The sequence below is a fragment of the Clarias gariepinus genome, chromosome 21, assembly GCF_024256425.1.
Source record: "Clarias gariepinus isolate MV-2021 ecotype Netherlands chromosome 21, CGAR_prim_01v2, whole genome shotgun sequence".
NCBI classification, from domain to species: domain Eukaryota; kingdom Metazoa; phylum Chordata; class Actinopteri; order Siluriformes; family Clariidae; genus Clarias; species Clarias gariepinus.
The window spans coordinates 21,601,194-21,615,767 of record NC_071120.1 but is presented as its reverse complement, the minus strand read 5'-3'; the positions used below and the strand labels follow the sequence as shown (position 1 = coordinate 21,615,767).

The following is a 14,574-nucleotide window of genomic DNA, read 5'->3' as shown; positions in this document are numbered from 1 at the left end:
TGCATGTATGCATAGTATGTGTATGTGTGTATGCCCTGCGATAGATTGGCACCCTGTCCAGGGTGTACCCCGCCTCTTGGGATAGACTCCAGCCCCCCCCCCAGTGACCATGAATACAGGATAAAGCGGTATAGGAGATAAGTAAGTGTTAGTGTAACTGTTTCCATTGCTGCTTGACTTCTCAAATGTCCTTTGTGTATCTTCAATACAGTATCTATCTATCTATCTATCTATCTATCTATCTATCTATCTATATATATATATATATATATATATAATAAACTCTATGAATACACAGTTTGCCAAGGTTGGACTGGAAAAATTGAAGTGTCCTAGACAGAGCCCTGATCTCAGTCACACTGAACACCTTTGTGATGAATTAGAACATCAGGCACACCCCAGGCCTTGTTTGATCCTCTTGTGGCTCCATGATTACAAATCTGATACACTTCAAAAACTTAAAAAAATAAATAAAAATAAATCATCTTAACTACGTGAGCTAGAGAAAAGCCTTTCCAAAAAATATTTGGAGGCTTTTATTCTAAATCTAAAATAGGATGTCCAACAAGGACACACTTGCATGATGGTCAGTAATCCAGTAATAAGTAATAATATGGCTGGTTAAATCAGCTGGTTAAATCTGTCTACAGTGTTCTCATGGTTTAAAGTAGCACGCACTCATTTCATGTGCTGTTCGTTTTCTTTGATGGTATTTTATTATAAAAGGTCTGGATTATTTCTGGACGTACACACTGCGCCGTCATCTTAGGTCCATATGACTTTCTCCACATGACCAAGTGTGTGTGTGCCGCAGCATAAACTCCCATCCGACGTCATCTTCTGCCTCTTTCCCCCCTCGAGTGCAGAAGCGCAGGAGCGCAGATCCACAGCCGAGGCCGTCTCACACCGGGCAGCCCTCCGCCACCATGGTACGCCTTTTTACTGCGGATAACGGGATTATATAGATATCAGTTATATATATCTGTATATATAGAAATGCGTGCTGTTTAAATGTGCCATGCTTTACCTAACTGGTCCTAGTGTCTGGTCTAGGCTGTATATTATTTTATTTATTCCAATGACGCAGTGACAACCTGCCAGTTTAAAAAAAATCTTATTTCTATCAGTGCTGAATGTTGTTGGCATCGCACCGAGTGACGCAGATCGGGCAGAATTTCTCCAAAACCCCTTTTTAGGGATGTTTTTTTATTTTATTTTTTTAGATTAAACGTTTATTAATTTGTGTCATGAAATGTTTGTAGTTAAGACTGTGTTTCCGAGCGCAATGGATTTCTTTCGAGTTGTTATTTTTGTAATATGGCCGTGTGCATTAAGGGCATTTAGCGGCATAACGTTACTTAGCGGCGTTATAAATAACACGTTCACGCCCGCGACTCACTGCGGCGCGCGCGTTCGAGTTTCACTGGCACCGCGCCCGCGCGACGGATACATGGGGCAACTCGTACATGAATCTTTCTGATCCGAACGACTCTTTTAAATGAACCGATTCTTAAGCATGGACAGAACAGAACATTCTAGAACATTGGGTGACAAAGGTAAAAGGAATGGGGGGGAGGAAGCTCCAAGGATAAACAACACAGCATAGCTAGTTTTTGTTTTTATTCTTCTTCTTCTTATTATTATGGTATGTCCAAAAGGCCCCCTTTTTTAAAGATCAAAAAGAAAAAACCCTGATGTAAATTTGAGGGCTACAGAATATTCTAGAACATGGGTTCTTAAAAATTAAGATTAACTAAGTATAACCATCAGAGACATGGAGCTGATGTTGTTATACACACCGATCAGCCATAACATTATAATGACCACTTGCCTAATATTGAGTATGTCCCCCCCTTTCGCCACCATAACAGTGATTGACTGTGTATTCTGACACCTTCCTATCAAAATCAGCATTAACTACCCTTTACTTTGAATTTTTAATTTTTTTTTTCCGCATTTTGTGCAAGATTTAGTGACATAGCATCATGGTTCCTAAGAACATTAGCAAGCAAAGTAGCAAGGAGAAAAGGGAGCCACTTTTAGTTAAGCTAAAATGGCAGCCGGTGCCAAGAAGAATCCTAAATTAAGGTTAAGTGAGGTTTAAAATCTAGTTATTTTATATTTTACTTCATTTACATTTCTTTTTAAGTGTTTTGATTGTTTTTATATGCAATAATATGGGCCCGCAGACCACAAAAGATTCCTGCTGATCAAAATGTTTTAAACCTATTTATTATTATATTTTTTCCTGTAAATTTCAGGAAAAAATATAATTCTGTTCTTTGAAGAGCAAGAAAGCTGACAGATAGATCAAAGTTGAGGGATTTAGAATTGCCTCCAGTCTGGAATAATGATTCCTCAAGTCGGGTATAACAGTGGGTTATCCTCAAGGGTCAGTGGATAACATTATTATTTTTTTTTTTCATTTTTACAATTTCTATATCATTGTGGCTGAGACCCATTTTTGGAAACACATAAAGAGGAGACCCAAACTGCCTGTTGTCAAGGTGACTAGAAGAGATGGATGCAATTTCATTTGAGCATTTGGCAGACGCCCTTATCCAGAACAACTTAAATTTTTATCTTTTTATACATCTGAGCAGTTGAGGGTTTGAACTTTGAACCTTCTGATCACTACTCCAATGTCTTAACCTCTCAGCTACCCCTACCCCTATTTCAGTAGAAATGTTTAATAGCAATCAGGCAGACAGATTTAAAATACAATCCAAAAGAAGTGGTCAAAGAACAGATAAACAAGTTCACTTGATCACCAAACATCAAATCGTAGGCCAAACCAGCACGGTTGACAGAGGGGTAAACAGGACCAAGATTAGAGGTGTGTATACATGCAATATAAAAAGGCTTTATGAATTCAGGTACAATAAAACTGAGCATTTACGTATATTATGAGTGCAGGTGATTATTTGCAGGTGTGTGTAATCAAAAGTGAGGTGCATCCTTTGTGATTTCTTCTTCTTCTTCTTCTTATGCCTTTTTTTTTAATCTTTTTTTTTATTTTAGAAAAGTAAGTAACATTACATGACTTTTTTTATAGTCATTATGCTTATTATTAAATGTCAGGTATTATTTTAACTAGTTAATTTGTCATTAGTCAAAGAAGTAGCTTATAATCAATGGCAGCTTGAAAGTTACTGCAATTTTTTAAAATATAGGAAAAAGTACCACTAGTACAATGCAATTTTGTAAAATTTTTAAATTCTACATTTAGCCACAGCATAACTGGTTTTGTGGTCAAAAATAACAAGATCTAAGAAACTCAACACACTAATAATTATAATGGTTTATACAGTTAATAAAAAAAATGACATACCCCTTTCAGAAGAATCCATTCCTTTTTTTTTCAGTCTTATTTTTTATAGATTTTTCACATCGAAAAAAACTTTTCAACCTCCGAATCCAAAACATAGCATCTCCAATTTTTATTATTTATCATTATCAACTTTGATATTATTATTATTATTATTATTATTATTATTATAGAAAATGATCCTAACTTTATAGTAGATACAGTGTCCAATTTACCATCTAAGTCTGTACCAAAAAGGTACTTTACTGGGGTCTTGTTATATGTTGCTTCTAAAACTTTGAACCGAAAAAATACGCAACGCCATCCAGAACCCTCATAGCCCTGAGCATTGCCAGAAGAGATGAAACATAGATCCTAAATGTGTTCTTCATCAGGGACACAATGGGGAAACATGAAAGTACATCTTATATAATTGAACTGGAGTAAGATAAATCCTGTGCATAAATGTATTATTTTAGTCCGCAATTGTGTTACATGAAAATGAGAAGAAAATTTTGCTATGTATCTGTCCCCACTGGTCAAAAGTCCCCACTGGTTATCAGTGAAAACAAGTCCAAGGTTCCTCTGCCATGCTTCTTTGAGTGGATGCAGTGATGATCTACAATAGTCCAACAAAACTGCATGGATTGGAGAAAGTTTCCCTTCAATGAGATGACATTCTACAAAATCATTTCAGCCTGTTATTTAAAAAAAATAAAAATGTATTTTTAGAAAATCATTGACTTTATGTCAAAGCTGTCAATATTGATAGAAGTCCAACAAATGGATAAAGCTTCCTTATAGATTTAAAGAATGCATAAAAATAAAGATAAGCAGTATATTAATTAAACATACTAATACGTTAAAATTTGACATTTAGCTAATTTTACATTAAATTTTACATTTTGCTAATACTGTACGACCCAAGGATAAAATTTTAAAAGACAGGATAATAGTTTTCTCTAATAATGTCTAGAAGAGTTGGAATCAACGTCACTGTTTCAGACAGGTAAAGCAAAATATCATATATAGCATATAATGACATTTCGTTTTTTACACCTACAATCATAACTCCTAAACCCTTTTCGCTAAACTATATGACCTCCGCCAGCAGTTCAATTGCTAAGTCAAATAAAATGGGCGGAGGACATCCCTGCGAAAAAAGCTATTCCTTTGTATACTTCTGATGGAAGGTGACATATTTCTTCAACTTCACCTGTTTAACATAAGGCCAGCAGGGATAAAAAATAAAACATAAAAAGTTTGTATTTGGACCTATCTACTAATCTCTGTTTTTTGATTAGAGCTCTAATTTCAGCTGAAGGAAAGAAGCTCCAATGTGTGATGCTCCCACCACCTTGCTTCATCTTGGGCATGGTGTTCTATCTGATTATTGGCTGAGAGAGATTTTAAGGAATTCCTTTACAGAAATAGCTGATCTTTACTGGAGGCTAGGGTGGCCTTTTGGGGTGTGCTGACCCATGGCTGTATGGTTGAGTTGGGATCTGGAGTTTGGAGGCTCGGTTGGTGGCCTTGGGGTTTTTGCCTGGTGGGGCCTGTGTGCGAGTGGCTTTTGTGCACCATTATCGTGATTTGTGCTGCCTTGGCTTTTTTGTTGGTTTGAACTGAACATGCTGGCCTTTGAACCCCAGGGGCATGGGTAAGCCTGGAGTGCCCATGATACTGGCACCAGCTGTTCAGTTCATCTGGTGGTGGTGGTGTTGATGTTATGGCTGATCGGTGTATGTAACTAGGCTGTTGAACATCTTTAGGGTTTTTTATTTATTTTATTTTTTCACTTCAGTTATCTTTTATGTTATTTTTTATATAAGAAAAGCTTGCCATTTTTATATTTCTATTTACATTGTATCAACCATTGCTTTGTTTATTTAAATAGTTCACGTTCATAAAATATACAATCTGTACTGCAAAAAAGTGTATCCATGTTGGCTGTGTGTTTGTTTTGCTTTAGCAGTGAACCTGTTCTTATCAAAAAAACAAGTAATTGGCACAAGTTTTAAATGTGTGCCAAGGAAAGATAGCATGATGCCAAATGGAAGACTGCCAGAATAGTGTACTATGAAGTAAACACCCATAAGGACCTCGGTTATATATAGTTACAGTGTGATCATTTGCACCAACATATCTCAACATGTATTGCAACCTTAACCTTAATATTCTGTAATTTGTGTCTACGAAATGGATCCGGTGTCTGAATGTGTATATTGGTATGCCTGATCCCCAGTAATTTGTCCTATTTATGATGTGATAAAGTTGTTACTATGGCTTAAAATTTATTATTAATTTGATATTAGAAAAGATGTAGGGATGACAGATGGGATAAAAACTGACATGAAGGCAGGTACTATGACAAGAGTTAGGAATATAAGAATAGTACATTTTGCAATTCAGAAAAGGGAATAGCAATTTTTGAACAAATAATGTGATTTATCTAAATAAACTCGATAATTCAGTATTCATATCTTACGATATGCCAATTGATCTTTTTAATTATTTGTAGTAATGAAACAAAACTGTGCTTTCCCTTTATTTGTTTTTATCTATAAATAGTCTAATCATGATAAATTCCTGTCATTGTGAATGCTCCAACATTTAAATAAAAAACAATTGTCTTGTAATAGTAATAATAATCTGAAGGTTATCGAGGGTTATCTCTGGCTGTAGAATTATTTAAATAAAATTTCAAAAAAGACACAACATTTTTGACATAACCTCTTTGCTTTTCAATACACTTTGTCAACAAGCTTTAATTTTCCCTCATTAAAAAAGTTTCAGAATATCTGAGCTGCGAGCCACAAATGCACTGCTGTCTTTACTTCTTCATCAGAAGTGAATCTTCATCCTTTTAGGGCTGCATTCAGGGGACCAAACCGGTGAAAGTCCGGTGGAGTTAGATCAGAACTATAGGGAGGATGTGATGCAGTGTTGTCATCAGCCTTGGAAGTGGATGGGCATCTGGTGTCTTCTTGTTGTCTAACACTTGTGCGACCTTTCTTGAACTTCTCCATCCATTAATACACACACTTCTTCACGACAAAACCCTCTCCTCACACTGTGCACAAAGTCTTCGATAAATGACAAATGCAAATCACAATTTTCTGTTCACACCTGCGTAGCAGTGACTGAGGAGACAGCAGCCTTGAACGAAAAGCGCTGATAAGACAGTGCGGCCAATAGAAGTTTTAATATAATCAGAGTGCGGATAAATTTCGACTGACCCTTGTAGTAATGATAATAATGATGTGATCTCTTTTTCTCAGGTGAACTTCACAGTAGACCAGATCCGTGAGATCATGGACAAAAAGTCCAACATTAGGAACATGTCCGTGATCGCCCATGTGGACCATGGAAAATCCACTCTGACAGACTCTCTAGTGTGCAAGGCGGGTATCATTGCCTCTGCACGAGCTGGTGAGACCAGGTTCACGGACACGAGGAAGGACGAACAAGAGAGGTGCATCACCATCAAATCAACGTAGGTATCCATAGTGGCTTAAAAATCCATAAAATCCAGGACATTTATCACATCTAAAAAACAAAACAAAAAAAAAACAGAAGTGCATCCCAAGTATTCTCTCCCAAATGTCATTGGCAGCTGATAAATTGTTCATCAACAGCTTCAACAAAATATTTACCCAAGTCATTAAACGAAAGTAGCACGAATCTATATATTTTACAAGGCATTGTGTATTATGTTCAATGCAGAGCTATCTCTCTGTACTACGAGCTCAGCGACAATGACTTGGCCTTCATCAAGCAGTGCAAGGACGGATCTGGTTTTCTCATAAACCTGATCGACTCTCCGGGTCACGTGGACTTCTCGTCCGAGGTGACGGCAGCTCTGAGAGTTACTGATGGGGCTCTCGTAGTAGTAGACTGTGTATCAGGTATGACAGTGCTGGACTTCAGCAGGTCAATTCTCAAAAGGGTCATATGCAAATTTTGACTCCTGAAAATCCCCTGAAAAAAAAAAAGTACCTACAACATCTGGAGTGCTTTGCATTTTATATACTGTATAAGATAAGCTAAGTGAAAAGTGCTAGAATGTCAGTATTGTTTAAAATGTTATTTTGTAATGTAATGTCTAACAGAAAATTCTAAACAGCTTTTCTTCCAAATGTAAATGAGTCCTGTTCTTGATGGCTTCCATGTCAGCTTTTAACAAAAGCCATTACAAATTGTCTTTTAGGAATCTTATTTCTTGGTATTTTAACTGTACTTATGCGTGTTGTCCAGGTGTGTGCGTGCAGACCGAGACCGTTTTGAGGCAGGCTATTGCTGAACGCATAAAACCAGTCTTGATGATGAACAAGATGGACCGTGCATTGCTTGAGCTGCAGCTGGATCCGGATGAGCTTTTCCAGACCTTCCAGCGCATCGTTGAGAACGTCAACGTCATCATCTCAACTTATGGGGAAGGAGAACATGGACCAATGGGCAACATTATGGTAACGTTCTCATTTATTTGCTTTTGGGGTCTTTATCATGTCTTGTCTTGCATCTACTACTTGTTTAGCATATCTCGTTTTTCAACTAATTTCAGGTGGACCCTGTTGTTGGCACAGTCGGATTCGGGTCAGGTCTCCATGGCTGGGCTTTTACCCTTAAGCAGTTTGCTGAGATGTACGTAGCCAAGTTTGCTGCCAAAGGTGAGAAGAAAAAAGGAGACATCTCACCAGAAGAGCGCTGCAAAAAGGTGGAGGAAATGATGAAGAAGCTTTGGGGAGACAAGTAAGTAAAGCAAACTTATTTTAGGTAGTAAAAAGGAATCCAAGTTTGAGATTATCAAAAAAAAAAAAACTGATAAATTGTAAATTGAGATGTATTATTATTATTATTATTATTATAATTAACATTCAGTAACTAATGTATAAAATAAATATAGGAAAGGCATTTTAAATGGATAAATGATTCTGGGATATTCTTTTTGGTTTTTCAGGTATTTTGATCCTTCCTGTGGAAAATTTAGCAAAACAGCAACAAATGCAGAAGGGAAAAAACTCCCACGCACTTTCAGCCAACTTGTGCTGGATCCAATTTTTAAGGTGCACCATAAAGGAACAGTGATTAAATTGTCTTGGAATACGTTCACATTACCAGCCTGAAGTGATTTAAATCAGCTTCAAAGATTTAAATTTATGTGACACAGCGCTGATTTATTTTAGAGCTGTCTGATCGAACAAATCTGATGTTTATCAGATCAGATCTGAGTTGCTTTCATATGTGGTTCTAGATCAGATACATATCCGATCATATGGTCATGTGACTTGAATGAGAACAGACAGATCAGAATTCATGCAACATTTTGACTCTGCATGCTTGGAGCACTTTGGGGAGCGCTGGGATTTCATAGTGCTAGCTGCTAAACCTGCTAAAGCGAAGCATATGGCTTACTTCCGTCATCTGGGCCTCAACGAATACAGCAGACCAACTGCTTACTGTACTCCTAAGCAAATTTTTGCTAAAATCCAACCCATTGTTTGGAATGAATGAAAGGTCGCACAAACTCCATACGTGGTTTAACTCAGATGGTGTAAGCAAAGACATATCGATGGACACAGAGGACAGATGCGTCCACATTAAAGTGAGATAAAAGTCACTTTTACTGATAAATTTTTTTTTATCACATCATGATGTTTCAGATTTTTATGAATCTGAAACATCATGATGTGCAAATATGATCTGGAATTAAACAATGTGACTTGCGTTTATATTTAGGCATTTGGCAGATGCTCTTATCCAGAGCGACTTACAAAAGTGCTTTTAAGTTTCAATCAATCAAACACTGTTGAAAAGGATTTTTGTTTAATGGGGGTCTTAGAAACAGGTCTTTAGTTGGCGCTTTCTTCGTGGCTTGTAATGTGAACGTAGCCTTTTAGTAGCTTTAGGAGTTTCAAACTGATCAATTCGGAAATATGACTGAATAATCCGTGACTAAAAATTATTTCTAAAAATTATGACTACTTCACTGGGTATGGATAGCTCTAGGGTGCTCCCTGTGAGCATGAAGTTTGGATGGGTTTCCTCCGGGTACTCTAGAGTTTAAAGAGATGCCCTTTTGAAATGGGCATGATTATGTGCATGCTCCAGGTTGTACCCTGTCTTTGTGCCCGATGTCCCTTGGGATAAACTCCAGACTGTAGACAGGTATAGATAATAGATGGATGGATTCTGGATGGCAGTAAAGACAGCTGGCAAATGACACCGTTTCAGCTTTGAAACGTAACGTGAGCTGAATAATGTTTCTGTTTAATGCCTTATTGAATGGAAAAAAATGCTTATGCTTTCTTTCTCTGCCAAACTGATACTTCAATTACTACAATACCTGTATACAATGCATGTGATGAAATAGAACACAAAATAGTAGATGGACAGAAATTCCCATGGTTTGTCTTGCTAAACAAAAAAATACCTGAAGTTCACTTTGAAATCTAATACAAGTGTTTTAAATATTGTTTGGAAAGGTGTTTGATGCCATTATGCACTTTAAGAAGGAGGAGACTCAGAAATTGATTGAAAAACTGAATATTAAACTTGATGCTGAAGATAAGGAGAAAGAAGGAAAACAATTACTTAAGGTAAGATTGTTTATGAACACTTAAATATCATTTAAACATTTTGCGCCAGTATCTGTATGTTTTCAGTTTTTTTTTGTGTGTGTGTGCGCGCCATATACAGGCTGTGATGCGCCGCTGGTTGCCTGCAGGTGAAGCTTTGCTCCAAATGATTACTATCCATCTACCTTCCCCAGTCACAGCCCAGAAATATCGCTGTGAACTGCTGTATGAAGGCCCAGGAGATGATGAATCAGCCATGGGTAAGTAGGAAATCAATTGCAAAGTCATAATTCTACAATTATAACTGACCATCAAATTTGGAGCAACTGCAAACCATGTCTTTCATCCCTAAACTTTTTAGGTATTAAGAACTGTGATCCTAAAGCTCCACTGATGATGTATGTCTCCAAAATGGTGCCAACAAGCGACAAGGGCAGATTCTATGCTTTTGGTCGTGTTTTCTCTGGTGTTGTCGCAACAGGGCAGAAGGTGCGCATCATGGGCCCAAACTATACCCCAGGAAAGAAGGAGGACTTGTACTTGAAACCTATTCAAAGGTTTGTTTCCAAGTTATATATCAAATTATCCACCCAAGTGGTGCAGCAGGAAAGTGTTTGACCTGTTGTGAAGCGATTGAGAGTTTGAATCTAGATGATCCGTGGGTGGCCCCTTCATATCATCAGGGTGTGTATAGGGTCTAAAAGGGACAATGGCTCTCTGGAGAGACTGAAGTCTCTCTTTCCCCTTTTTAATCACTGCGAGCATCTCTTAGCTCAAATATGTGGAAGAGAGTAGGTAGAACCTTCCTATAATGGTGTTACGCTGCCCTTGTCCTGAGATATACAGTAGCACGAGAAAGGAGTTGGCTGGCTTTATGTGTCTCAAAGGAAGAAAGCCTTCCTAATTTATAGCTGATGTTTGATGTGGAGAGACATGTAGTGGATGGAAATAGGGGTAACAAAAATGCAAAAAAAAAAATAACCCTGACTTTAACCAGCGATCATTTTGACCACAGGACTATCCTGATGATGGGCCGTTATGTTGAGCCAATTGAAGACGTGCCATGTGGAAACATCGTTGGACTGGTTGGAGTTGATCAGTTTTTGGTGAAGACCGGTACCATTACCACCTTCGAGCAAGCTCACAACATGCGAGTGATGAAGTTCAGCGTCAGTCCCGTAGTGAGGGTGGCTGTGGAGGCCAAGAACCCAGCTGACCTTCCCAAACTGGTAGAAGGTCTTAAACGTTTGGCCAAGTCTGACCCTATGGTTCAGGTGAGAAGTTTTGTATTTGGATCCTGATCAGACTGGAAGGGCTGAGATTATAATTAGCCTGCACTTTTTTTCCTGTTGATCACAACCCTAATAGCATACTTTTATGCATATGTAACTGTTCTATGATGTTTTAATAACAGAGGTTCAAAAAACTGTCTCCATTCTCTTGAAAAGGTAGATGTTGTAAAGTAGTCGTTAAAAACAAGCTGACAAAACAAAACAAAACAAAAAAAGAGCCAGTTCTTTAGCTTTTGTTTCTCTATATCTAGTGCATCATTGAAGAGTCTGGTGAGCACATTGTGGCTGGAGCAGGAGAGCTTCATCTGGAAATTTGCTTAAAGGATCTTGAGGAAGATCATGCATGCATCCCCCTGAAGGTAATGTGACCACTAATGCAAATAGTATACTAATAAACAGAGTAATGATTTGTAGTTGATTAAAGGTAATATTGTGTATTACATATTAATACGAGGGTCGTGCAAGTCGAGTGGAACGGATCTGTCTGTGGAAACTGTACACACAATCGTTCACCAACACCATTTGCACACATCACTTTTCCCCGTACAGTCTTGACCGTACTCTAAGCCTTTGCTACATGTCTGGACCATTAAAGTTTCCCATATAAAGCAGGCAGTATGATCAGTATTTAACTTTAATGCTACCTTAACTTAATCCTAAAGCTTACCACCATTAATTCTATCTGTAGCACCAACATATTGTACTGTACATCCACGAAAAATAAATAACTGACCTTTGGCTGGCTGTCTTTTCAGAAATCTGATCCAGTGGTGTCGTATCGTGAATCGGTAAGCGACGAATCCGACCAAGTGTGCTTGTCCAAATCTCCAAACAAGCACAATCGTCTGTACATGAAGGCTCGTCCTTTCCCAGATGGCTTGGCTGAGGATATCGATAAGGGAGATGTGACAGCTAGGCAAGAACTCAAACAAAGGGCTCGCTACCTGGCTGAAAAGTACGAATGGGAGGTCACAGAGGCTCGTAAGATATGGTGCTTTGGACCAGATGGTAATGGACCCAACATTCTTGTGGACATAACGAAGGGAGTACAATATCTAAATGAGATCAAGGATAGCGTGGTGGCTGGTTTCCAGTGGGCGACCAAGGAGGTGAGTTAAGCTGCAATTCACAGCATACAAATGGTGCCAATGCAATTCTTATATAGTATACAATCAGATAGCATTTCATATTTCAGGCCAACAAGTGCAGTTAGTACAACATTAGGACAATTTGCGTGAACTTGCAAACTTTCTTTAGGGGGCACTTTGTGAGGAGAACATGCGGGGAGTGAGATTTGACATCCATGATGTCACCCTGCATGCTGATGCCATACACAGAGGAGGTGGTCAGATCATCCCTACAGCCCGCAGAGTTCTGTACGCCTCTGTACTGACTGCACAACCACGACTAATGGAGCCCATTTACCTGGTGGAGATTCAGGTAAATTCAGCATCTTCTGATAATATTCGAGAATGATAATTAATGGCTGGTACCAAGAACTTTTATTTAACTACTACTACCACCTATGATTTACTAATTGTTCTGAAATGACATTCGTGAAAGAGTAGCAAGAAAAAAATTACTTTTTTGTTCTCAAGAAAGTAAGAACAAAAACAAACATCTAGACTAAACATTGCAATAGCATTGTTAGTACCATTTGTGTAAGTAGTATTAAAAATATGCCATATACCTAATTATTTTCAACAGATATCCCCCATATTCTTATTACAGGGGACTTGAAAAGTCCCAGACTTTCGAACACCCGAGTTATTAATTTCCACAGATACGAAAGCTATATTTGCTTTAATGGTATAATTGCTACATTCGTAGAAGTGAACAGATCACGGAAGTAGCTCATGTGCATTATACAAGTCCAGTATATTGTATGTGTGCGTGTGTGAAGGTGCGGGAGAAATGAATCGGCCTCACCGATTTCAAGAAAATGGGTGTCCTGTTAAGCTGTCCTGATGTTCTGTAATCCTAATTTCGAGTTCACAGTCCAATACAGTGGAAAACAGCTATGAGACAAAATAGCGTATGGGATTCCCCTCACAATTTAAATTCACAGTGGCACAGTCCACAAGATTCGTTTGCTTAGACAAAGTTACAGTTTTCGGCCACATGATGGCAGTGCGGGGAAATGGGATGGCAATTTATTCAAGTGAGTGGTATGCTTTACATTGTATATTTGTGTCAAAGGCGTATAAGACTCACTTTGTCTGACTTAAGAACAAATCCAACCCACAAACATGCTCCTGGAATAAAACCCGTTCGTAAGTCAGGGACTACCTGTATGATTAATATTATGTACAGTGTATTTATGAGAATGTATACTGTATAAAACACAGACACAAAGGTCTTAATTCCAACCCCATTTCATCACAGCATAAGTTCCAGTTCCCAATTAAAAATTATCACGACAAACTAAAAATACACGCAAATTACAATGTAAACAAATATGAATTAGACCATCTATCATTAACAATGTTTTAAGAGTCAAATCCAAAATATAAAAGCAAAGTGCTGTACAATATTCTGTTAATAATTAGCACTTCTGGAAAATCATTAGTCATTTTTAAAGGTGCATTTTAGGTGACTGGTAATGATGATAAACAACTCGCCCAGTTTATCAATATAATTAGTATAAAACATTTAGGCAAAAGTGAAATAAACACACTTATTCATGTTCCCTGTAGTGCCCAGAGCAAGTAGTTGGTGGCATCTACGGTGTCCTGAACAGGAAAAGAGGCCATGTCTTTGAGGAGTCTCAAGTAGCAGGAACACCTATATTTGTTGTGAAGGCATATCTTCCTGTAAACGAATCATTTGGTATGTTTATCTTCAAAACTATTATGTATCTACTGTCAAAAATTTGCTATGTTTAAAATGCCATCTTTGGGTTTTTAATCTTAAACTATGATTCGTCTGCAGGTTTCACAGCAGATCTGAGGTCCAACACAGGTGGCCAGGCCTTCCCTCAGTGTGTGTTTGACCACTGGCAGATCCTTCCAGGAGACCCATATGATGCCAACAGCAGGCCCGCACAGGTCGTAGCCGAGACCCGCAAGCGCAAAGGCCTAAAGGAGGGCATCCCCGCTTTAGACAACTTCCTGGACAAACTATAATTTCTCACAGATTAAAAGGTTAAAAGAGCATTTAGTCATTTGGTAGCCCTCATTCTTTGTGTTGCATATCTACAAGCCTACGTATATGAAAACGTATATGTACATTAAGATTAATAAGAGCGTTACTTGAGATTTCCACACTGTCAATGTTCATAGCAAATAAAAACCGAGCACCTTAAGGCTGTGTAAAGTGTCTGAAAGCATAACCTCAATTCTGCTTTGCATGTTTAAAATATATATTGAAAAAAGAAAATAAAATAAAAAAAATCACA

At 38.0% G+C, this 14,574-nt stretch overlaps 1 protein-coding gene across 2 annotated transcripts; it reads left to right on the top strand.

The window, feature by feature from the left end:
• The first annotated feature begins 780 nt into the window (after positions 1–780).
• eef2l2 (eukaryotic translation elongation factor 2, like 2) lies at positions 781–14,492 on the top strand. Of its 2 annotated transcripts, XM_053480542.1 has the most exons (15): positions 781–929; positions 6,589–6,803; positions 7,034–7,215; positions 7,565–7,776; positions 7,872–8,059; positions 8,268–8,373; positions 9,793–9,906; positions 10,007–10,145; positions 10,247–10,442; positions 10,901–11,159; positions 11,429–11,536; positions 11,933–12,286; positions 12,435–12,617; positions 13,874–14,006; positions 14,109–14,492. In XM_053480542.1, the coding sequence occupies exons 1-15, from the start codon at positions 927–929 to the stop codon at positions 14,300–14,302; spliced, it is 2,586 nt and encodes an 861-aa protein (XP_053336517.1). In that variant the 5' UTR covers positions 781–926; the 3' UTR covers positions 14,303–14,492. The 2 variants fall into 2 exon arrangements, with proteins under 2 accessions (XP_053336517.1, XP_053336518.1); XM_053480543.1 differs by lacking the exons at positions 781–929; positions 7,034–7,215 and having other exon boundaries at positions 6,669–6,803.
• Positions 14,493–14,574: the final 82 nt, after the last annotated feature.

What these genes read in the sequence shown, in the direction of transcription:
- eef2l2 (XM_053480542.1), top strand. An exon ending in AGTAGTAGACTGTGTATCAG is followed by an intron (nt 7,216 to 7,564) that starts GTATGACAGTGC and finishes CGTGTTGTCCAG; the next exon opens with GTGTGTGCGTGCAGACCGAG. An exon ending in AGATGATGAATCAGCCATGG is followed by an intron (nt 10,146 to 10,246) that starts GTAAGTAGGAAA and finishes TAAACTTTTTAG; the next exon opens with GTATTAAGAACTGTGATCCT.